At 36.6% G+C, this 25,523-nt stretch overlaps 2 protein-coding genes and 2 long non-coding RNA genes across 5 annotated transcripts in view; 2 read left to right on the top strand and 2 right to left on the bottom strand.

The window, feature by feature from the left end:
• arrdc1b (arrestin domain containing 1b) overlaps window positions 1–19,440 on the top strand; it is a 36,860-nt gene extending 17,420 nt beyond the window's left edge. For both annotated transcript variants that reach the window (XM_082140255.1, XM_082140256.1), the window contains exons 2-8: window positions 6,469–6,579; window positions 11,147–11,197; window positions 12,060–12,214; window positions 12,399–12,581; window positions 12,676–12,852; window positions 13,628–14,102; window positions 16,593–19,440. In XM_082140255.1, coding sequence (XP_081996381.1) covers window positions 6,469–6,579; window positions 11,147–11,197; window positions 12,060–12,214; window positions 12,399–12,581; window positions 12,676–12,852; window positions 13,628–14,102; window positions 16,593–16,660 — 1,220 coding nt within the window. In that variant the 3' untranslated portion in view covers window positions 16,661–19,440. The remainder of the gene's footprint in view (window positions 1–6,468; window positions 6,580–11,146; window positions 11,198–12,059; window positions 12,215–12,398; window positions 12,582–12,675; window positions 12,853–13,627; window positions 14,103–16,592) is intronic.
• LOC309477135 lies at window positions 15,745–16,427 on the bottom strand. The gene is made up of 2 exons (XR_014198540.1): window positions 16,299–16,427; window positions 15,745–16,075 (listed from the first exon to the last, which is right to left on the bottom strand). It is a non-coding gene; the product is annotated as an uncharacterized lncRNA (long non-coding RNA).
• Window positions 17,393–21,892, bottom strand: LOC309477136. Its single transcript, XR_014198541.1, has 2 exons — window positions 20,537–21,892; window positions 17,393–19,843 (listed from the first exon to the last, which is right to left on the bottom strand). It is a non-coding gene; the product is annotated as an uncharacterized lncRNA (long non-coding RNA).
• A 789-nt stretch (window positions 21,893–22,681) lies between these two features.
• Window positions 22,682–25,523, top strand: part of ehmt1b (euchromatic histone-lysine N-methyltransferase 1b) — a 33,939-nt gene continuing 31,097 nt past the window's right edge. Inside the window, exon 1 of the mRNA XM_082140207.1 lies at window positions 22,682–22,727. Coding sequence (XP_081996333.1) covers window positions 22,707–22,727 — 21 coding nt within the window. The 5' untranslated portion in view covers window positions 22,682–22,706. The remainder of the gene's footprint in view (window positions 22,728–25,523) is intronic.

The raw sequence follows: 25,523 nt of genomic DNA on the forward strand, positions 1-25,523 counted from the left end.
CATCCATTGTGTTGTGCGGTGGTGATGTAGTCAGTGTGTCAGTGGCACACATTCTCTGGTGAAATAAACCAGTTCATTGCTTCCAGCTGTTGGTTGAAACCAAACAATTACGGAGTCTGATCTCAAACAGACATTTGAAGGGTTATATTATTTCTTCTGTTGACTGCATCACACCGTCATAGTCACATGATGCGGTCTTCTGTTTGAATGAAACCCTTTTATTGGAATTTTCTTCTCTCAATCAGTTCTATTAATCTCATTAATGACGCTCTTGGCCATTTTAAATCGACGTTGCGTCTGCTGTGATGCAGTCCTCATTTGTGTTTTGGCCTAGGGATCAAGGACTTCTGTGTGGATTGTCAAGAGGAAAAACCTGACCTTAGTCAAACACACTGTAGCTCTTTTGTGTATCTCCACTCCAGCTGAACTGTATCCAGCTCAACAGTAAACAAGGAAATATCAGTCTTTCCCCAAACCCAGCTGTCAGGTTCTATGCCAGTGAAGGCGCCCCTTCATGCGTGCTGACTCATTGTTGCATTTCTGTTGTGTCAAAGGGTCAAATTCTCTCTGACGAGTCTCAGAATACATCACTGATTGGTAGGGGTGGGTGATATACTGGTAGACATGATCGGTAGAAATTTGTCAACCGGTAGATTTTGGACTATTGCTCAACGTCACGTTGCTGTGCTATGCAGTCATGAAAACGTATCATTTGCATGCGTTTTTAAGTATTGCGGTTTAAAAACGAGTGATTTTACCCCCCTACTGATTGGATACAAAGCTGCCAGTTACTAAAGCATTTTATTTTATTTTATTTTATTTTATTTTATTTTATTTTATTTTATTTTATTTTATTTTATTTTATTTTATTTTATTTTATTTTATTTTATTTTATTTTATTTATTTTATTTATTTTATTTATTTTATTTTATTCAGAACACTCAACGTTTTTACATTTCTGGAAAAAAGTTAAATATTCGTTTTATACTGACAGTGTTTTAATTTAAAGTCACCATGAAATCAAAATGGACAATTCTAGATTTTTTTTTAATGGAATATTGCAGTATTTATTATAAATGATTTATCACATCATTATTTTTTAACATTCATGTGCCTCGTAAACTTTCATCAAAATAACTTCCCCTCACTTTTGCAGTGACATCTCTTCTCCTCTTGATGACATGGCACAAGGACGGGACAACCTGTCACTCACATGACATCACAGCAAAATCAAACCACAACGATCCAACAATCGAATTAATACCCGATGGACAAAATCAAGTCCCGCCCTACATTTTTTTTCTTGTTTGAGAAGCCATTTGGATGTATCAATATATATCGATTTTCTTCCCAATATAGGGAAGAAAATACATTAGCAACTTTAACGAGACTTTCATGCCAACTTTAAATTAAGGAAGCAACGATTAAACAGCTGTCTTGTAGTATAAGCTTTTAGATGTTTCTTAAAGGAGGTTTTATGGTCCAAAACATTGCAGAGAATGGCTTTTAGAGTCAGTTACGCAATATCTAAAACTCTTAATTGTGTAACGTCACAAAGACCTCATAAATTCCTGTCCTAGGGAAGCGACATTCTCAAAGGACATGGGCGGCACTGGACAGTATCGTATTGCAAAGAGATAAACCTTTGTGTTAGATCTGATATTTTTAGAAGAATTCTCTTTGTTGGTTTCAATCAGGTTAGTGTTTAGAACAGAGCGTTTTTGAAGAGGTTCACAAATAGGTATGTAGTATTATTAGATATAAACTCTGGGTGCGGAGTTTCTCACAGTCGTCTGATGACTGGCAGAAGTGTTGCTTACGCTGCATGTGTTAGGAAACAGGTTCAGCCCACGCTGTCTTCCCATGTGGAAGGGTTGCGTTAAACACAGCAGTACAGAGCGTACGCCCACTGCGGTGCTTCTCTGACACATGCGCTGAACCATGTAAGCTGCCAAGAGGCCTGGACCAACTCCAGCGTGTCCCCCTGTAGACTCTGAGTCAGATCCCAGCACACAGTGTACAGCTTAAAAGAAATATTTAATCCAGAAATGCATTTTCTGTCATCATTTACTCACCCTCATGTTTTCCCAAACTCGTATGACCTTCTTTCCTCTGTAAAAGACAGAGGTAAAAAAAAAAAAAATCAGTGTTTTGGCAGCTCTTTTCCATGCAGTGGCAATGAATGGGAATTGATGCCTTTTTTGAGCTTCAAAAACAATGCAAAAGCATCATAAGTACAAATATCATAAAAGTGGTTCATAAGCCTTCTTAAGTCATACAATAGATTTAGCTGAGAAGAAGACTTGAAATTTGAGTCAGTATTCACTTCTTGACATCCACTTACAAGATGAATGAAATTTAATGAAAGAATCGCTGTCTTGATTCATGATGAATCATTCAGACAGGTTTTGCTAATCAGATCAACTGATTCATTGAAAAGATCTGATTCATAAGAAAGATTAATTCACAAACTCTCATGTTTGGAAAGCTTTTTCAGAGAATAACGGCTTAAATTTTGGTTGGTTTCTCACTCAATGCTATCATATGACAATATAGAGCATGTCATAAGAGCTACTTTTGTTACACTTTTATTGTGCATTTACATCCTATCTGAAGCTTAAAATCTCCAGTGCCAATCCATGACACATTCTTCAGAATTTCCCCTTTCGTGTGTCACAGAAGATATAGAGATTTGGAAGAATTTGTCATCTATGATCCTAAAATAAGACAATGTGAAACCTTGTGAAATGTCAGTTGCTGAACCGTTGAATCTAATGGAAGACTGAATACATGACAGAGATGTTGTAATAGTAACAGCACACATAAACCACACACACACACACACACACATGCTACATTCTCACTCTGTGGCTGTTAGGCTTATTTCCATTTCATGAAAGCTTCATTTCCATCTTGCTCTTTTGTTCGTATGAAGCCATAATGAATCCAGCTGGCCTTACTATGTTGCGCAAGAACTGTTTTCATTTTAATGGTCATGTTTACTGTCAGCATGACCTTTTTACACTTCCGAACAGAATTAAAGTATCTTACATCCTGTGTTTGGTTGTTACTTCCTGTAATACTTGAGTGTTTAAGTCATGTCTGATACAGTAATGCTTGTCATGGAGTGAATCACTCAGTCTGAGTTTTACAGGGGTTCAAAAAAGTCAAAACATCTGGCAATGCAATCATATATATTTAAATTATCATATATTTAAAATGTTCAGTTTTTTATATTTCCTTATTTTATAATTTATATATAATTCATTTGTTTATATTTAAACAAATAAATTATATATAAATTATAAAATAAGGAAATATACTGTATATACTGTATTAGCTAAAGGTTTTTCATGGTCATGGAACATCTGGAAATATTTTTTTTTAAATTATAATATTTTCTAGGTCTGGAAAAAATATGTTAAAATAAATTTATTTAATAAATATAATTTTTACATTTTATTTTCTAACATTTATTCTGCTAGAAATAAAATGTGCCATAGTGATGTGTGATTTGTGAATGAATCATTCTTTCAAATCAAATCTGTCTGATTGAATCATTAGTGAATCAGTCTAAATTTTTATTATTATTCTTCGCCACAATATAGTGTTTTCATTTTCATTACTGCTTTTTTTAGTATATAGTGGTAAAATATAGTCAGAAAGTTTCCTCATGCCAGCAAAAGTGCCCAGATGGCACACAGCAGATGGCACCAGTGCTTTAATGCCTATTTATTCGTTCATGAATCGTCTGATACTCAGAGGACCCTCTTTCCTTTGGATTTTGTCGTCTTATTTGTGCTAGAGATGGAAGGGGCATTCATAGCAGTGTGCCAGCGAGGGCACCTGCCCGGTCCAGTGATATGCTACCATCTGCCACCAATGTTTTATGTCTGTGGTGAACTGATGCTGCTTTAGCCTGTGCCGGCCGCACACAAACAGACTTTAACATTCCCCAGCCGTGTGTTATGCCTGCCCTGATTTGAACCCCCTTCTGCCTCTGTCTGAAAATGCAAACTGACGTTTTTTCTCTGAGAAAATGATACCCGGTTTCATTTGTGATGAGTGTAATGTGGCCTCTCTTTCCCTGGGTGGTTTTCAGTTCATGTCCATTAGCTTTGTGGTAAACTGTATGCTAATGTATATATAAACATTGACAAAACTAGCTTTTAGCAGATATATGCATTTCAAATTAATAATATTTGTCATCTGGGGGACTGAACTAGAAATACTGATGACTCCTCTTGTACTCAAGGGTGTATTAAAATATTTCCAATCGAATGTTGAATAGTCTCTCTCTCTAGCAATATAATCTCTAGTCGGCTAGCAATAGCATACCGCAAATGGTTCACAGTTGTGATGTAAACTAAAAGCTATTGGCGGTTTAAAAAAGGGATGAACCCTTTAATGTGTTCTGCCCCAACTTCTTGTTTCAATAAGAAATACACCACAAATGGAAGGAAAAATTATATATTTCAATCCTTTTGGGTTCTCTCACAAAACATTTTGCTTTTCCCCCAAAAAGGGGGAAAGGGGTTGTGGTGAAACTTTGTGTTCGTTTGCAAAAAAAAATTGTGTTACATCTGTTTTTTCCATCTCTCACATTCTTATTTATCTCTATCAGTCTTGCTTTGTCTTTTTCGAACAGTGCTGCTGTATAATTTTTTTTTTTTTTATGCGAATGCGAATGCGAAATTTGATGTACCAAGACTGCAGGCTTGTGGAAAACCAAGAGGGTTGTTTAAATGTTTTGAGAAGGTTTCTTACTGAGCTTTATGTTGTGATGATGAAGCTGTAATGATGGCGTTTGCTCTGCCCTGCTGTTTTGATTCAATCCAATTGAGATTCCCTGGGCTTTACCCATTACATAATCAGATCAGCATGTGGTCACATGGCTTAGTCAGTTTCTCTCTCTTTTCACTCAAATTCAGATTTGAGCGCACTGTATATTTGTGAATTGCGTGACAGGGTAGTGTAAGGTGTTTATGTTTGTCTGAGCATTCATTTTGACCTAAAAACTTCACAAAGTCACACAAAATAAACATTAATCTCTACACCGTGTTACACAACAAAGGCAAAAGCACCAACGCTACAGCCATACAGATGCAAATGCTTTTGTTTGTAAATTGTGGCCTTGACCTCCAGGCTGATTGATTTCAACCTGAAATTTGGTCTTTAAATTGTCTGACGTTGGTCTGTCTGGGTTTTGTACGTTCAGGTGTCTTTATGTTTCTGGGTACACTGTGTTAAAGCCTGTGTGGAGAGCTTAGCATCAAGCAATTATAATGCAAATAAGGATGGCTGTTTCTCCTCGACACAGACAAAAGGGGCTTTTCCTTCTGAGTGAATGTTTATTTCGTATGGAATGTCTGTTCCGTGGATCAGTAGAAGTTAGACAGGTTGTTCAATAAAATAAAAACGGAAAACAATCGGCATTCCTATTCAACATTTCAAAATTCCATTCATCTGTGTTGATCTAGCCATCAACATGACACTAGATCTGTTGGGAAAATCCAAAGCGATTTACGTCATTTACGTCCTCACGTCATTTCTTTGTCTTAAATGGTTTAAAAGAAGTCTTTTTATGAGGGTGTGGAGGAAGTTTTGCCAACAGCAAACAACCTTATCAGAGGTTGAACGGGTGTAGCAAGGTGTGTCAGATATGGATTGGTTTTATGGTTTTCTTTCATAAATAATATTTATTTAACATGAAACTATTATTTGTATTTATTGTTTGATATTTTTAGAAAAAAACAATGAATAGAATACTCACGCAGATCATTTAAAATAAATGTGTGCATATGTACTTCTAAATAAATATAAAACATAATATAGTATAATAGTAAATAAAATTCTGTCATCATTTACTCATGCTTATGTTGTCCCAAAACCATAAGACTTTTGTTCATCATTGGAACACAAATGAAGATATTTAAATGAAATCTGAGAGCTTTCTGTCCCTCCATTGACACTCTACGCAACAACCATCTTGACGCATCAACAAGTTTATAAAGAGATCGTAAAAAAAATCCATATGAATTGAGCGGTTTAATTAAAATTTTCTGGAGAGACATGATCACTTTATATGATGAACAGATTTAATTTAGGCCTTTTATTTACATATAATAAACATTCATCAACCGCACACATCAGTTGTGGTTGCATGCTTGCTCAAAGAGCGAGAACCAATGAGGTTTATTCTCCTGTTACGCAGCACGTTTGAGCTTCCGCAAGAACCAATGAGGTTTGTTCTCGTGCGTCAGGCAGGTTCGGTTGCGTTTCTGTTTATGTTCGCTGATCAGTGCTTATAAGTGAAATAAAAGCCTAAATTCAGTCTGTTCATCAAATAAAGTGATTGAGTCTCTGTCGTGACAATAGCAAAGTTGAACTTTGAGCACCCCCCTGAAGAAAGCTAATTGTCTTAAATGAGATTATCAAAAGTTTAATTGTGTCTCTGGCCTCTTGCAGCCATCAAAGTCAACTGTGTGGGGTCGTGTGGCATCTCGTCCAAGCTGAATGATGCATCATGGATGCTTGAGGAGAAGTACTTGAGCAGCACGCTGTCTGTGGCCGATAAAGGTAAGAAGACCAACTTCCATTCATCATCTCATTTAATTTCAGCTTTCTTTTTTTCTAGAAATTCAGTCATTCTTAATAGTATTAGTCAAAATATTCTTTCTGTGGCTCCAGTAAAAAAAAAAAAAAAAAAAAAACCTTCCTCACTTTGAAGGACTTCATTGTTTACCTCTTAAAGTCATATTGCTTGATCAACTGCTTGTGTCTGAAAGGTTTCCTGTTCTGAGTACGCGTCTTTCTGCTTTCTTCCTGTCTGTCTGAATGTGTCAGGTATCACAAAACCCTGTAGGTAGGTTAGATACGAGTTATCCCTTTAAACAGGAAACCTTTCATTTGTTTTCTTTAAACAGTCCGCATGATAATTATAACCGATCTGTTGGCATAGAGATGATGTTTAAAGAGCATGTGTGTTCTGTTATTTCTGATAAAACTGATTATTTCAGGTGAATGTGTAGCTGTAGGCTGTATATGGTAGGACATGTCTGTACTTAAGAGGATACATTTGCTGTTGCCAGATGAAGCCTTCGATCTAGTTTAAAGGGGTCATATAATGTCATTTTTGTACAAGCTAATATGATTCTTTAGGGTCTAAATTAAAAGTTTGTAATATACTTTAATTAAAAATTAAATACTTTAGTATTGTAAGAAAACCCTCATTTTACCTGGTCAAAAACAGCTCTGTTTTCAGCACGCCGTTTAAGTGCATGTGTCTTTAAATGATAATGAGCTTTGCTCACCCCGCCCCTCTGTTCTGTGCATACACCGTTTGTAACACAATAACACAATAACCATAACGCGTTGTTCATTATAAACATGGGATTATGAATTATATTGAGAACGTCATACATAGAAAACATGCTGTAATGTAACGTTACCCTGAGTGTAAAAATAGCCGCATTCATCGTGAAGCGTGCAAGCGATTTGCAAAGATTAATATAAATATTAATATAAAGGTCAATAAAATGTTACACTCACTTCAGTTCTTCTGGAGGTGCAGCAGGAACACGAATAGTTGGTACTGATCCTTTTTTCAGGAGCAGCTTCTTAGCAAATAACCAGCTTTTTACTGACCCTCGTTTGTAAAGCAGTCTGGTGTGTGAAATGATTCGCGCAAACATGAAAGCATTGACGTTGATCGTGGGGAATATTCCCTTCGAAAACAAACTCAGCCACTGCGTCTTCAGCTGTACGGATTTAGGAACATCAATATGACTGCTGTGTTCGTTATTACACCCAAGAACAGAACAGCACAATCGCTTAGACGCCATTCTACTCAGTGCTCCAGCTATCAACACTGAACGCGCCGGTCCGCGCAGGCTATGATTGACAGCTCGCTCGCGAGGGCCGGTCTGTGTTGAAACGCTCCTGTCAATCAACTATCGTGGGAGGGGCGTCGATTTTGTGACGTCACAAAATCGAACAGCTTGATTTGAGATGGGAGGAAACATATAAGAAGATTTTTAAAAAAACACTGGATGGATTTTTATCATTTTATGATGGTTGTGTACAGGCACTGCCAACACACATTTCAGTACAATCAGCTTGTAAAAGTGCATGTACCATTATATGACCCCTTTAAAGCCATTTTTGATACCTACTACCTGAGAGATTTCAGTGAAATAGATGTCTTGAGAAAAATATTTTGTGTCTGTGACTGTGACAGCCTTAGGCTTGGTCAACACTCAAAAAAAAAAAGAGAGAGAAAAAGAAACGTCTATGTGTTAGCCAATCATTAAGCTTTAAGACTGCTCTCTGCTAGTGATTTAAGTTTGGGACTATCTGTGATGGAGGGACTGCATGGAAAGAACACTTTATTATTGCTAAAAATTAATGGCTGGTGTTTTCTTTTCCCCCACAAATTTAAATGATGTGACTCTCTAGCTACTCTTTAGCTATTTTGTTACAATATGTGACAAGTTCCAAGCTTTCTGACTGCATTGAGCATGAAACTGCTGTGCAACATGACAAGGTCACTGCCAATCAGAAGATGCTTGATGCTTTGGACCAATAAGATTTCACAGTGGGTGGGGTTACCCAGCAGAACGCCACAAAAATGCAACAGTGCCTTCCCTCTTTTTCAGCTGACTTGGTTTCGCAAGTATTTTTCCCGTAGGGGAAAGCAATGAACCAAACCAACCAGCTATAAGGTGAATCACAACATTACAAACTTATGAAGCAAAAAAGTATTTGAAAATCAGGCAAAAAGACGAAAGGGAAAGAACTACAATCCTATGAAGCATTGCAAATGACAGAATTATGGGTAAAAAACTTATATAGACGTATAAACATATAGTATACACCAATTGGTTAAGTATAGTATTGGTGAAATTGAAATAGTTTATTCAATTATTTTATTTTTTTATAAATACCCCCCCCCCCCCCCCCCCTTTTACAACCTTGTTATAGCTCAGAGTAGGTCTGTCTTTAACAGTTTATAAATTATTGGAAAAAAAAGAACATGAATAGTATTTTTATTTCTTGAACCCGACTGTTATTCTCTCTACTTCTCTCTACAGTATCTCTCTGTCTCTCACCCCTGTGTTCAGGTCACACAGAGTCATTAAGTTCTGCCGTGAGGTGAAGTGTGAGCTCTTGGTGTATGTGTCCCGGCAGGCCGTTTTCTGTCTGAGTGCTTGTTAGTTCACATGCCCTAGCTTGTCCTACGAGTCTACGACCCCTTTCTATGAGACCTTTTAGCAGCCCGGCTGTCTGAATCAGCAGCGGGGACAGATGTGCTGGGTAACAGTGCTCATCTTACCCCACAGGCCAACAGAGATAAAAGAGATGCTGAATGTCTCTTATGCTGGCTGCCAGGAACTAATGCTGTCTGCCCATTAAGGGTTCGAATTCCTGTCTTCATTGCTCAGTAACAGAAACTCTGATGGTCAGGGTGGTGGAGGTGGATTGAGATGCCTTTACTTGTCTGAGATTTGAAAATTGGCACGGTATGCTTCTGACAAAATTAAAGGGATAGTGCACCCAAAAATGAAAATTCCAAACCATTTACTCACCCTCATGTCGTTCCAAATCTGTATGACTTTCTTTTTACTGTGAAACACAAATTTAGAAAAATGGTCAATGGGGTCCGGTGTTGTTTCGAACCAAACTGACTTTCATTGTATGGATAAAAACATTCTTCAAAATTACTTTTTGTGTTCGTAAATGTCATACAGGTTTGGAACGACATGAGGCTGAGTCATTGGTTCATAATTTTCATTTTTGGGTGCACTATCCCTTTAAATTGACCGTTGAAGGGGTTGCAATCATCTCCCCTTCCTCCTTTTCAATGTGACAGCACTTTATGAAAGAGCTCCAGCGGTAACACATTTCCTCGTGTGACCTCTTGCTGCTGACGACACGTAGATCTGTATCTATGTATTTCCATTAACTATTTGAAGGCAAATGCTGAACACGTGATGGTGACGTCTCTTCACACATGTTCCACTTGTCACAAACATTCTTGGCTTATTTGGGACAATTAAAATGTATGTGTCATAATTATTCATTAATTTAAATGGAATGTCAGATATTAAAACTGAACGCATTAAAACTGTTGTATGAACTGATTTGAAATTATTGAGGTCAAAACATAAATAGACATGGAGTTTGCCATGGCTATGTGTGTTGTTTTGTTCTTAATTTGTATAAATTCATATATTTGAATACACTGCAAGCAACTTTGGTTAAAGTGTCTGCTAAATGTCATTTTTTAGTACAGCAAATTATGTATATAAGCTGTTAGCTAGGCTAGTGTTGCCTTAGTTAACCCTAGGTCCTGAAATAATGCCTCTTTTTTGAGGACTTACTTCCTGACAAACTCTGCAAGTGTAGCTCAAACAGACAGTTGATACTTTATGTCTGCTCTCCGAGCTGCTTGTGTCAGTGAACTTCCCATCATTTTCTCTAAGAGGCCTTTTCCTGTCGGGGACTGCGACTTATAAACAAGAACAGATTTATACAGTAATGATGGCTGGTGTTAACTTAACTCGTTTTCTCCTCACACATTAACTCAAGTACATTTTTCAAATCAGACAACACCCTTGCAATGTGATTTTACTGCCAAATATGAACCATTAGATAAACAAGCACAGGCGGAGCACGCTGTAGCTCATGCGCATTCACATGCAAAAAGAAAAAGAAAAAAAAAAGAGGTGGAGGTGTGTACATTCGCAGTGCTTTATTCAAGTTACAGTATATAGACGCTGTGGATGCAACTCTTTTCAGTTCTGTGAATAATCTCTGAGGTTGTGGAAATCCCCAGGTAGAAAGCACAGAAGAAGGCATTGTTACAACTGTCGGTATGCTTATCTTCCCAGATATGCCGTCCTATTTGAGTCATTCTGAAGACCTCCACCTCCATAATACACTGTTTTCTCATGATAGTGAAGTACTTAATGACATCTGCTGTGCTTATATGATTTTTAGTTGATATAATTCTAAATTAGATATGCACACTTTCAGTAACACTTTCATTGATATCATTATCAAACAGTAATGCTTGACATTAATAGTTAGAAATGTCACAAAACTATATTATAATTGACATATACATTTTTCTCTGCCATTACAGGTATTCTGTCAGCTGGTGAGCACAGCTTTCCTTTTCAGTTTCTCATTCCAGGTAATTCTCTTTCATTTTTTCATTTGAATTTTAAAGAGCATTTTCATTCAGAGAAACTTAATGTTTGCCATTACATGAGGATGATGTGTGCAATATACGGAGAACACTCAGGTGTGTTAAGGTTCTGAGTGCCTCTGGGGCAGGATGAGAGGCTGGAAGAAGGGTTTAATTTTAACCTTCGCTGTAAAAATGATTCCTGTTATGGGCCTGCCCCTTCCTGCACAAACACATGCCCCATAATGAGCTATTAAGGGGAGGCAGGACAGCAACATTCCTGGCTACTTAATGAGTCTGCAGCTGCGCCCTCTGCTGACAGATTGTATGAACAAGGATCTGATCAAAACAGGGGCTTTCCAGCCCATTAATCAGGAATGCATTTGGCATAAAACATGCAAATACAAAAATAGAGAAATAGAGATAACTCTATTTAATAATATCAGTGGGTTGTTTGGTTGAATTTATGTGTGGTTTGCTATTATTTATTTATAGAGCATCTGAGCCTTCTGCTTATGTTTTGCTTCTAAGACAGCTTTAGAATGACAGCACTTAGAGTTGTATCGATTCATTTTATTGATTTGTGAGCTCTAACATCATCCTGTCATTATTCAGCATTCTGGTCTTTTTGTCAAAGACATGATTATTTTATAAGGTGGCTTGAATAGGAAAGCTTTTGACAAGTTCAAAATAACTTCGGTAACACTTAATTTTACAGTGTCCTTGTTGCACGTTACACGTTGCAAAGAAATAACAGGAAATAATTACATGCTGCTAACCCAATCCTAACTCTAACCGTATAGTAGTACATGTTGTTCATTAAAGTTGCAATGTATAATTAAGTAAACTTCTTTTATGTCCATTGTAGCATCCGTTCCAACCTCGTTCGAAGGCCCGTTTGGGAAGATTTTGTACAAAATTAGGGCTTTTATTGACACTCCACGTTTCTCAAAGGACTACAAGACCCAGCGACCCTTCTACCTTCTCAATGTGCTCAACCTCAATGATTTGCCAGACATAGAGGTGAGACTTCACCAACATTTATTGATTAGCTATGCCCCCAATAAAATAAGGTATTATGAAAATAATATATACACACATATTTTACAATATAATATCACATTATCCTGGCACAAACTATTTAAATATTTCTTTAAATATTTTTTTTGTCTTGCTTACCAATTCCTATCTGCCCTTGTTTTCCCAGCAACCCAGCTGTGCTGTGACAACAAAAAAGTTTACCTACCTCCTGGTAAAAACAGGCACGCTCATGCTGAAGGCTTGCAGTGATCTGAGAGGATACACTCCTGGACAGATTATTAAATTATCTACTGAAATCCATAACAAGTCTGGTAAAGACACCGGCTATGTGATGGCCAGCCTTATTCAGGTGAGAAAAAAGATTTGTGGTTGATGATTTAATATACATATAATGTAAAATTGTCAGATAATGGCACTCATTGTAACTGTGTATGTCTGTGCAGAGAGTGTCATATAAGACAAAGCGGCCAGTGTTTGATCTGCGGCCCATAGCAGAGGTCGAGGGTGCCGGGGTGAAGGGTGGCAAACATGCAGAGTGGAGAGAACAGATCATCGTCCCTCCTCTTCCTCAGTCAGGCCTCACTGGCTGCAGCCTCATTGACATTGAGTATTTTATCCAGGTATGGGACAGGAAATCTTAACCATAGCTCTACATGGAGAAAAAACCCTTCATCTTCATCATTTGCTCACCTTCATGTGACTCCAAACTTTCTCCTTTTGTTGGAACTGTTTGAGTCATGAATGAATCATTCAGAGCAGTTTTGTGAACCGGATTAACTGATTCACAGAAAAGATTTGTCTCACTGAGAGGATTTTTGACTAATCAAATCAGTCTGATTCATGAACTAATCTTCAGATAAATTTTATCAGTGGATCAAAAATGTTTGACTCAGCGAGCTCACTTCGAGAACCGAATCAGTCTTATTTATTCATGAAAGAATCATAGTTTTTCATAGAATCAAGAATCAAGTATTTTTGTGAACCAGATCAACTGATTAATTAAAAAGTTCTGACTCAGTGAGTTGAATTCAAGAACTGAATCAGTCTGATTTATGAATCAATTATTCAGAGTAGTTTTATGGCCTGAATCAACCAGTTCATTGAAAAGATTCGGCTCGATGATTTTTGAAAAAACAAATCAGTCTGATTCATGAAGAAATCATTCAAATCAATTTTGTCATTGTAACAGATCATTCATAATAAAAATACGACTCAAAATAAGGATTTGTTCACAAACCCGACATTGATTTTTTTTCTCTCATGAATGTTTGATTTAAATTTTTGCGTGAACTATTGCTTTAGCATATTTTTAGATTGCACTGCTGTAGTCTTTCAATTTTAGATTCATCATAGCTTAATATCATGAAGTGCGTCTGAGAAATTGTCTCCTCGCAGGTTTCCTTAAAATCTCCTGAGGCTGTGGTCACGTTACCCATATACATTGGGAACATTGCTGTCAACTTGACTCCCTCCATTCCACACCCCATTGCTCACGGCGCCCCGATGCCTGCCATGCCGAGCCTCAGCCCTGCATCCGTAGTCCCCAGCGCACCTCCTGTAGAGGACAACCTGGAGGGTGAGCTGGGTGCTGGAGGAGTAGACAGCGAGGAGATCCCCACCAAGAGTCATTCTCAGCAGGACCCGTCCGGCATGCCTCTCTCCGTGTCCCCCGGTGCATTTGGTCACGCATCTGGTCCGGTCCCGCCACAGAGCCAGCAGAACATCCAATCCTCAGACGGCTCTGCGCCTGTGTTCTGTTTGTCCACAGGGGCCACCATACCTTTCTTTACAGATGGTAATTCAACACCAGTGCCCACTTCCTGTCCTCTCATCCTGCCCCCTGAATACAGCACCTGGGAATACCCACATGGTGAGTGATTCTTGAGAAGGTCATTACCCTCGTTCTGTAAAAAGTTTCACAGGAATCCCAGCCGAACTTAGCCCCGCCCACAACATATAGGGTCGGGAAGTTCGGTCTGGACTTGATCCGTTGTGGAGCAACTATGCTCGAACCAGAGCTGTTCGGACCAATCAAATTGTCAGGGCGGGCTATATACGATGATGGGCAGATGATCAACAGTAACGTAATCATCCACGTCACCAAAGAGCGCGTGGGTTGAATTCGTTTACAACAAAGATGACTGCCGCTGGAGAACTGAGATGTGTAGATTCCGCCTTCGCGTACGTTATTGGTTGTAGGTCTATCCAATTGAGTGCAGAGGCATTTTCTTTCCTGGTTCGGTTAAAACACGCCCCTTAATCACACCCAATGGAGCAGTATCAGACTCATATTCTGACTAGAATCTGACTATGACGACGTCAGGCTAATTTTTTTTACTAGTTGACTGGTCAATGTTTATCTTGTGTAAATGACTAGTATTTGTTACTAACTCTATACTTAATCTAGTTGCGCGAAAGGCAAAGCTTACTGTAGATAGTAATGTAGGTCACAAGGCCTTCGTAATGTGTAGTTTTTACAAATTTTCTATTAATTGATCTAATAAGCAGCATTCAGATTTGGAAACAGAAGTAGCATTGAAAAGCAGAGTATGTCAGTTTATCTGGTTACAGTTGATGTTTCAAACTTATTTTTATCCGGGTTATTATAGTTAACTAAAACCATAAAAAAAAAACTTTGTTACTTGAAATAAAATACATTTTAACTGAAATTTTTTAAAATATAATTCACTTCAGAAGGTTGCAAAGGCCACATTTATTTTTTTTAATTGACTTTACTTTGTACTAAAATAACTAAAACAGAAATAATAATTAAATAATAATACAAATGACAAAAACATAGCAAAAGTAATTTGTACTTGCGTAACTGTTAACAATAATATATATTTCCATGAAAATTTGATGTGTAAGTGATCATGAAATATATTATATTAATATATGAATTAATTAACTGTCTAAAAGTATATTGAAATATATTTTATAGAGTTATGTATATTCAAAATTGTTTAGTGTTGTTTTTTCTGTAAGTTTAGTTGTATTAAGTGTTTGCATTTATTGCATTGTTTACATTAATAGCCTTTAAAGCTGATATGGGAATAAATACAACAAAAACAACATAAAAAAAAAATGTAAATAATACATATCTAGAAACTGTATATCTAAGATTAATACAACACTGGAAAATATGTGATTTTTATTTATTTATTTTTGCATTGAAACACTTGCATCCAAGTAACAGCGAGACGCGCGTACTTTGGATCAGTTTTGTGTACAGTAAAAGTCAATCTAAAACATGAGCTAGTTGTAATTCAAACGTTCTGCTATTTTATTCCAAATGTTACTTCTGGTCGGAGGCTTCTGTTAATATTTAGTTGATATATGGGGTTACATTTCAACTAAGGTTAATGTTGCAACCCTCAAATATGTAAGAGTGTGCAACAAGCTGTCACTTGTCTACATGTGTAGAGCAAGCACAAGTGAAATTATTTAAACTAGTCTACACTGGCCCAAAGTATAGTGGCAGAACTGATCGACTTGCCTCGTAGCAATGTTGGGTAAAGTATTCTAAAAAAAAATTTAATTACTAGCTACTAATTACATCTTCAACAGTGTAATTAGATTACTGTACTAATTACTCTCTCTAAAAAGTATTGCATTGCTTATTACTAATTACTTTCTAAATCCCACATCAACCTCAACCAGTTGAACAATACAAGGATAGACATGAAACTGCTCTTTTAATTCTTTCAAATTAATAATTTTGTTTTGTTTTTTAATTGACCAAAGTGTTTAAAGGGAGGTTACATTAAAAACATACAATTTAACATCAGACATTAAATTCTGATGTTAAATCCACCATTATTTTATACAGAACTGTTCTATAGTCTATACATTTACATTTACATTTACATTTATTCATTTAGCTGACGCTTTTATACAAAGCGACTTACAATTGCTATATATGTCAGAGGTCGCACGCCTCTGGAGCAACTAGGGGTTAAGTGTCTTGCTCAGGGACACATTGGTGTCTCACAGTGGATTCGAACCCGGGTCTCTCACACCAAAGGCATGTGTCTTATCCATTGCGCCACCACCACCCACGGTGTACAGTTTTTAATGCTATTATATCAGAGGTAACTGTAATTAAATTAGAAAAAATGAGAGTAATCCCTTTCTTACTTTACTTTTTCAAGGGAAAAGTAATTAAATTACAGTAATTAATAATGACTTAGTAATGAATTACACCCAACACTGCTTGGTAGCAGCAAATGTAAGTCTCTCATTTAAAGATCTAGGATCTCAATGAATGAACTAGACATGACCCTGTCCCAGTGTGACTGTAACTGATTATGTAACCAAATTAAATGCAGAAACATTAATTTATTTTTACTCTAATTTTCAGAGCCGCCTCCCACATATGAGGAAAGCTGCAGTAGCAACAACTCAAGCTTCAACAGCAGCATGAGGTAGACCATTCGGAGGTCTCGCTTCTTCTGGTGCCCCTTGCTGGACGGCACAGGAATTGCTGCCCTTCTCCTCCATGAACCAAATCTCTTTAAAACTCATACATATTTAGTTAATCCCCTCAGAACATAAATTCAATTGTTGGAGAAAACAACCCCGAAACTGTGTGGGGAGAACGTTTCAGTGCCTAAGAAAGATGTAGCACTCTTGAGCAACCCCTATATGAGACACACTCCGAGTTCTTGTGAAATGAATACCAGCATCTATAACATTTTGAAGTGAAAGTTACACTGAGAATGAGTTTTCATTCAACCAAGGCTGGCCTTATGTACAGCTCATCACAAAACAAGTCAAATCTGAAATATTATTCTGCCGGGCTGAAAGTCTCGTTGAAGGAATAAACAATCCTTTCCTTGTGACGATCAATATGAATCATAAAGCGCTCCATGCTTGCGTCAGCAGGAATGGCTCTTGACAAAGATGTTTGGCCACAGAGAAAGTTACTCTTGAAAGAACAAGTTTTATTTATTGATGGGGATTGATGTTGGAAGTTTTCATCTGACTTCAAAATCCAAGTCATCACCAAACAGACACTGTGGATACAGCTTCGGAATACCAATGTAGTCAACCATCCTGGGCACATAAGTCATTATCACTTGGCCAAAATGGTAGCCACTGTCCCTTAAGATAACAACATATTACATATCATTTATGAACTAGTTCATTTTTGTTTTACTGGTTTTACAGAGATTTTTGGACGACTCTTTGGACTCCTGACTTTGTGTTTTTGGTACCTTATATTACACAAAACATAGCAAAATAATCATATTTCACCCTAGAATTATTATTTCAAAGAACAGTCATTTGAAGTGTTATTTTTGTTTTTGTTTTCCTTTCAGACTTTGTGTAATATCAGTGCTGTTAATATGTTAGATGTCAGAAATTTCAGATATGGATCATTTGAAATTTGATGCGAACTGTGCATGTCTTTGTATGTGACTCTTGTTTGGTCTTATGCGTTGATATTTGTCATACTAGCCCACAGCAAACAGAGATTTATGATGGATTTCCGGTGAGGCCTTAGGCTGTACTTGGATTGTTGTCTACAGTCCTTTAATATGGCAAACACTTTTTCATTGCGACCTGATCAGACCCTCGAACTGTTGAAGAATCTAAAAAATTGAAGCACAAAAAGGCACTTTTTTATGTGTACGTTTGTATGTATATATATGTGCGTGAATGTTTATTCCACCCCAGTCTCCAAAATATAAATGATGATTTTCCATATTTAGTTCAGTATTGTGGTACGTTTAGTACTTTATTCAGTGAGCAAAGAAAGACAGATTTAGAACATAACTACAGAACGGACCACATTTATAATGTTCTAAATGATTTTGTATGAAGCAAAACTACAGGACATGTTTTTGGCACTTACTTGTTACTTTATCTTTTCTCTTTGTGTTTGTTTGAAATTGACCATTTACAATGCTGACAGAGAAGAATCATTCAGGTCATTCTACAAAAAGGGTGCCATTTGAGTCCTTCATATTATGTAAAAAATAAAAAATACTTTAACAATGAATAGCCGATGCCACTTAAAATGTTGTATGTATATTTTTAAACAAATGAACAAAAATATGTTAACTTTTCATTTTCTTCATGTGGATTAATTTTCTGGCCTGTGTACATTTGGTAAAACAAAAAATATAGACACAATATATAGACCCCCCTTTATATATATTGTATTTTATTGCACATGACTTATATTAAAAAGGTTATGTGAGCACTGTGTTACCATCATATTTTCCCCTTTATATTAAAAAATAAATACTTCTGTAGCTCAGAGAAACATTATCATACTGTTGACACTAGTTCTTTAATCACTTTAACTAACATTTTGTAATATTTGTCAGTAGGGCAAATTGGTCAATTGGGGTAAATTGACAGTCTGATATTGTGAATATTGTGAAAATGATATGTAGCTTGAAATTAATATAATAACACATAATTTATTAAACATTATATAACATAGAATGTTAAAGATCTTATAAAAATATACTTTAAAAATGACCTAATCAGACTACAAAAGGCACCTATTTTTTAGAATGACCCGTTCATATTTATATCAAGGGACCATGTCTTTGCTGATTGTATCCCAGCAGGCCACTGTGACTTCTAACAGTGCAGCTAAACTTAAATTCAGATTGTTTCTTCACTGTGAGCAGCATTGTGTTTAAATTCAGCCATTGCACAAATGTTAAGAACATTCAAATAAAAAAGAACATTGTTATTGTTTATCATCAAAATCCAGTGAAGAAACCCTGACTTGAACACCTGTTCTCTGTTTTCAAACACATTTTGCCTTAAATGTGAATCTGATGCATCCTGGTCCCATTGTAATTGTAAATAAGACAAGTACTCTAAGATGATACTGTGTTGCTTTTACTATTGCCTCTTTGGCATCAGAAAGAATCATAAGAGAAAGGGAAAGTAGATTGTTAGTTATTTTAACACTGCAGGTGAAAGAAATTATTAAAATGTGCAAGTCCTCCATTTCTTGAAATGTAAAATTTGCAGCATGGACAAACACTATTTTCTGTCTTTTCCTTTTCACCAAAGATTCAACAGCTTTATCAAGGTTCATTTCATCATTGCGTGGTACTTTCTTCCAGCAGGTTTTGATATAAAGTAGCATGATTGTGGATCAATGTTCAATGTAAAGTTGTGACAGAATCGAGCTTGTACAGCAAAGTAATAAAATCACTTAAATTCTCATCCCAACCCCACACACCCCCCAAGATGTTGCTTATTTAAATTGATAATTTTAAAGTTAATCTTGCTTATTTACTTCTAAACAAGTGATTAAAGGGGCTATATGTAGAATTCAGAAAACCTTGTTATTAGTGACACTGGTGGCCGTTAAGTGAACTGCAGACAGCATCTTATTGCTCGTGCTTGCACTCGTGCGCACGTAACGTACAAGAGGCCGAACGTGATTCCGATATACTCACAGCGAAGTTGTTTTTTGTTCTTAGCTTAGAAGTAAAAAATATGTTGGAAATACCTTTGCATCAATATACTGTTAACGAACGTCCTCCTGACTCCGTACAGGCTGCTGAGAGTGACGTTTAGATTAATAGCCGTAAGTAAATAGCCTAGGCCTATGTGCTGCACACTTTCCTATGGAAGCTTGTTTCCGCCACTGAAAAAAAAATAAAAATAAAATTGCGACTTTTTATCTCACAATTCTGACTTTTTTTCTCAGAATTGCGAGATATTAAGTCAGAATTGTGAGATATAAAGTCGCAATTCTGAGAAATAAAGTCGCAATTGCGAGATATAAAGTCAGAATTCGGAGAAAAAAAGTCAGAATTGCGTGATATAAAGTCAGAATTGTGAGATATAAAGTCGCAATTGCGAGTAAAAAAGTCAGAATTCTGACTTTATAACACGCAATTGCGACTTTATTTCACGCAATTCTGACTTTATAACACACAATTCTGACTTTATATCTCGCAATTCTGACTTTATAACACGCAATTTTGACTTTATATCTCGCAATTATGTTTTATAAAGTCAGAATTGCGTGATATAAAGTCGCAATTGCGAGAAAAAAAGTCAGAATTCTGACTTTATACCTCGCAATTCTGACTTTATATCACGCAATTCTGACTTTTTTTCTCAGAATTCTGACTTTATATCTTGCAATTGCGACTTTATTTCTCAGAATTGCGACTTTATATCTCACAATTCTGACTTCATATCTCGCAATTCTGAGAAAAAAAGTCAGAATTGTGAGATAAAAAGTCGCAATTTTTTTTTTTTTTTTTTTTTTTTATGTGGCGGAAACAAGCTTCCATACTTTCCTCTCAATAACAAAACAAACACAAAATAAATGACAGCATGACGGAGAAAGCAGCAGTTAAGAAAGCATCTGATCATGGGGATGTGGATAATGTTTGCTCTGCAATTCACCGGAAGCATAATTCATCGGAATAATGTAAACAGATGAGGTGATTCAAATTACACAGTTATGATAGTATATTTAAAACTAAAGACTTTACAGATCTGGCTATGTGAGGCTATAGTTTGAATTAATCCCTTTTCTTTTCATGACACATTGATATTACAGTATAGAATGGGTCTTTCAGCATGAGCCTGAACATTGTATAAGCATTCATTTCATGTGTCATTGAACGGAAGAAAGGATCTCAGGAGCGCGCGTAAACGTCGCATCCTTTTAATTTTCCCGGCAAAAAGCTTCCTGAGTCCTTCAGTCTACAGGCTTTCATTGACAACCTAGGAAGTTAGGGAAGATCTCGTTTTTTTTTTACATTTTGGAACAAGCAGTTCACATATTGGCATTAAATGAAGCGATTAATACATGAAAATTCTTACATAGCCCCATTTAAATGCATGAAATCAGTTTATTAGTTCAGTTTGAACTGATCCAAATTAATTCTATTTACTTTCTATACATATACATGAAGATAATTGACGGAGAAACCTGAGAATGTTGAAAAAAATTGCCGTTTTCCCTCAAGGGAGTGATTACATTATAAATAGTAACAAAAACCACATTAGTAATGGTTATATAACAATTTGTTCTGCATTATGTTGTTCAGTAGCCCTAAATATATGCATGAATATAAACCGTGAAAAGCTGGATTGCCAGAATTGATTGCCTGGATTTCAATTTGATTCTCATGGACAGTTTTCTGGATGGCAACAGAAGGAAATAGGGGTAAAGATCAAGCGACTGGCTACACATCCAGCACTGCTGCCTCTTTCTTGTTGCCATAGAAACTGATCCCAATCCATCATTATCACAGAGCCACACAAGGACATGGACATTGGTGTTTAGCCTGCATGAATATAGGACACACTCTGAAGGCCTTAGAAAAGGAAGATGTGGTAACAAAACAAATGTATATGAAGAATGTTGAAGGGTTGTCAGATAAATTACTTCTTTGCTGAAATAAAAGGCCTATTGTATCGTGGTCTTGGCTGGCCTGATGGCATGGTAAAATTTTTTTATAAATTTGAGGATCAAAACCCACTATTCTTACCTTACAAATAATGAGCAAAGGTTAGTCGGATTCAGGAAGGAATCATTCATTTGAATGACTGAGAGTGCAAGTCTATATTACTGTTGGATGACGGAAGTGAACTGATGCTTTGGCCGATGAGGCAAAAAGATACTTTAAAATAGAAGTTTTACAAATGAAACATTCTGTAAATATGCCTAACTAAATATTCATATTTCATCAACACATTTTTTTCAGCCAAGTGATGTTACTGAACTTTGTATATCATTTCATGTGAAAACATTTTTTAGATTGATTAAATGTTTTATGAATCGTATTAGCAAATTGAACTTGGGCAAATAAAATTAATTATAACAACCCCTTATAAAACCTAATACAAAAACCTAATACGTTTTGATTTAAATCATGTTATATGCCACTCTAGGATGCTTTATTGGTTTTAAATATTTACAAATACCCCAAAGGGTTCAAATGTATAAATAAATACAATAAAAAGATAAAACAATAAATATAATAAAAAAAATTTATTTAGATTTAAATACGTCTAGTTTTGTGTTGGCTGGCCTGTTGGTTGGTTTCAGTGGGGTTTTGGGAAGTTATCAGCTTGACCATATTTACAAATATTAACACTATAGGCTACTGTGTTTTTTTTTTTTTAAACAGCTTTTCTATATTCCAAACCTAATAGTATTATTTTAGGTAGGCTATACTGTTGAACTTCGCCTTTAAAATGAAATAAACAGACTCCTAACTAAATTAAAGCACGTTTTTTGTATGTATGTGGCGTAATTCCGTCCTGGCGGGGTTTATACGGGGTTTTGAACTAGTTCTTAGAAACTGTTCAAAAGAACCGATTCTCAGAAATGAGTTGAACCCATAGACTGTGGGTGAACCTCACTAGTACTTTTTTTTTCTCACTAGTAGGCTACTCTGCTAGTACTCCACATAGCGCCAAATGAACCGGTGACGTATCCCAAGGGGGCGGGGTCTCGGGGTGAGGAGCCATGGCTTCAATGAAAACTGAGGTAAGAGCAGAGCAACGATTCTGCATTGTAACTTTGTTTATCTGTGTAATTATGCGGTTTTTACCAGTTTAATTCAACGACTGGCTGACAGACTGTTTGTGGCACATTGAGCTGCCGGTTGAAGCTTTGAGCGGCTAACCCGCGCACGTTTCGTCACGAGTCTTTCAAAGAGCCCGCCTGACTGTCCGTTTCAGTGTGAAAACTCGGTGCTTTTGTGCGAGTGAGTGGTCGTGAAGCTTTGTGAAGGAACATAATGGGGCGGCCTCCCTTTTTGCAGTGCGGCTGCTGTTGCTTGGAAACCTGAATACAGGTCGCCTTTGCTCTTTGTACACGGCGAGGTGATTGTTGTTATGCTAGTTCCAGGGCACTATCCGGCTTCAGATGCTGCTGTTGCAATTGTAAATACAGCGGCAGTGCATATTGTTATATTATTTGTACATCATCCACAAGCACATCCCTTCGTCCATCAGCCAAACACCCATCAGTCTATCCCTTTTGTTAGGGAATATTTTTTTGCAATACCCGTAGTTTGTAACGTCTTTCATGCAGGAAGCTGTGGCTAAAGGCTACTTGGTGCTAAAGCAGTTGTCAACATTAATGTTGTGTTGTGAAAATACATGTAAGTTACCGTTGGTCACATATAAAAGGTCTTTAGACACCGGTGTGCTCTTTGGAAAACTGTTATGTCCCTAACGTTCAATTCCAAGTGAATCAATGTAGAATTTCTGTAATAATTTTCACTATCCTAAAGGATCCTAACGTGTAGCGCTAACGTTATTTTCTAAATATTCTAAACATTTCTAATAGAACTAGCAACCGAATAAAATACCACTTTAGGACATTAAAATTATTATTATGATTATTTTTTAAATCTTTCAGGAGTCCTATTGTTCTTGTGATATTCTTTTAACTATTCCAATAGCATAACATTATTTCAATATACTAACGTTATGTGTGCTGATCAAATTTAAGGATCTTATTTGATTGATAGATCTAACGTTACCTAGGACTTAAGGATTAGTTCCAAATTATGATAGAAATTCCGATTGAAATCCTGTACACTCCTTTAGGAATTTTTTTTTTTTTTTTTTTTGACAGGGTGAAGTCATACACATCGGAAGAGGCATTCAGGAATTTAGTTGTATTCAATTTATTGGATAATATTGAAGTATTGCAGTTTTATTGCTGTTGTCTGGAGGGTGTTAAGGTTTTTAAATAATGCTCACTATATGTACTATGAGGAAACACATCATCATGTTTATCTATTGGAGAGAAACTTGTTCACCGACAGGGGGAGCCCTGTGATTGGCCCTTCTTAACAGCTTCTAGTGTCTGTTGTAGGAAGTAATGAGGTAAAGTACATAAAATTATACAATTATTTGTTGGAGAAATGTTCTACCTGACACATCAAACAGATGGTGCAATTAAGAGTTTCTCCTTGGAGTGTTCTTGTGTTGAATATTTAAAGTCTAAAATCAAGCAATGCTTTAGTGCTAACGGCAAAAGTTACGGACAGATATTGTTATATTGTTTTTAAGCCACTACCATTGAGTTTTCATTGCAGAGACATCAATTATGCATCCAGTGATTGACTCAAGCTGACTTTGACTTAAAGTCTAGGAAGGTGGGTATGGTGAAAGTGGAAACAAAAAACTTCAGAACTTGTTTGGCTAGGCTGAAACTTCACAAGAAAGGGGTGGTAATCTTTTAGACACCTAACAATTTGATTTTCAATTAAAGGGATAGTTTACCCAAAAGTGAAAATGTTAAAAATCTCTTTTTTTTGTACATAAAATGAAAATGAAAGTCAGTGGTGTCCAATGTTGTTTGGACCTCAACATTCTTCAAAATATTCTCTTTTGTGTTCTGCAGAACACAGAAAGTCATACAGGTTTAGAACGACATGCAAATGAGTAAATGATGACAAAATAATTTTTGGAGGTGAACTATCCCTTTAAAGGACTCACATGTTGTCTTCTGTAATTGTGTAAATAAAATGCATGGCATTAAGTCGGCTACTTAATTGTGAGGATGTTATTTGATTGGCTTGTGAGCTCACTAAGACAGACAAAAAAATATATTTTTAATAAGATTAAATACACAAATGAAAAAATAAAGTATTGATATATTAAAGGGATACTTCACCAATTAGCATTAAGCTTCGTATCAGTAGAAACCCGGTAGTATTTTCGAATGACCGTGCTTCCCTCCCTCATGTCCTCCTGAGACGAGAGATTTCTGTATTGTGTGTCTAGAAAAAAACCTCAAGATGACGCAAAAATCATCATTTTGCGTCATCGGAGGCTTTTTTGGCCAGAGGCTACAGCCAGTAGTAGGAGCTTGTTCCGCATGTTTTCAACCCGCCCTTAGGGGGTAGGATCTCACGATAAAATGGCGTCTTTTCAGTTTCGAGTCAACTAGTAGCCTAGTTGTATCATTTCTTCCGATACTGCCCTCTGTAACCGGTAGGCGTAGCTTGGGAGTGACCTTGTAGCGCAGCGAAGCAAGTGCATTCTGGGAGTTGTTGTCTTTCATCCACATCCATTTTCTCAGTCTAAAAGGCACCAACTTCTAAAATAATTTCACATTTCTGCTACATATATTGCCCAATTTAAATACACATTCACCTTTCCAGCGGTGAAATATCCCTTTAAGAGAAATAGTATAGCAACATATGGATTTATGAATGTTTTGGCACTGCCCTTGTTTGGAAGTCTGGTTAAAGAAAAACCTTGCTCGCATTGTAGTCAGCAAAGTTTGAAGCCCTTGGTTGATTGACTGGTGCGTCGTCTTTTG

The sequence above is a fragment of the Leuciscus leuciscus genome (genome assembly GCF_965113295.1).
Source record: "Leuciscus leuciscus genome assembly, chromosome: 16".
Taxonomy (NCBI): Eukaryota; Metazoa; Chordata; class Actinopteri; order Cypriniformes; family Leuciscidae; genus Leuciscus; species Leuciscus leuciscus.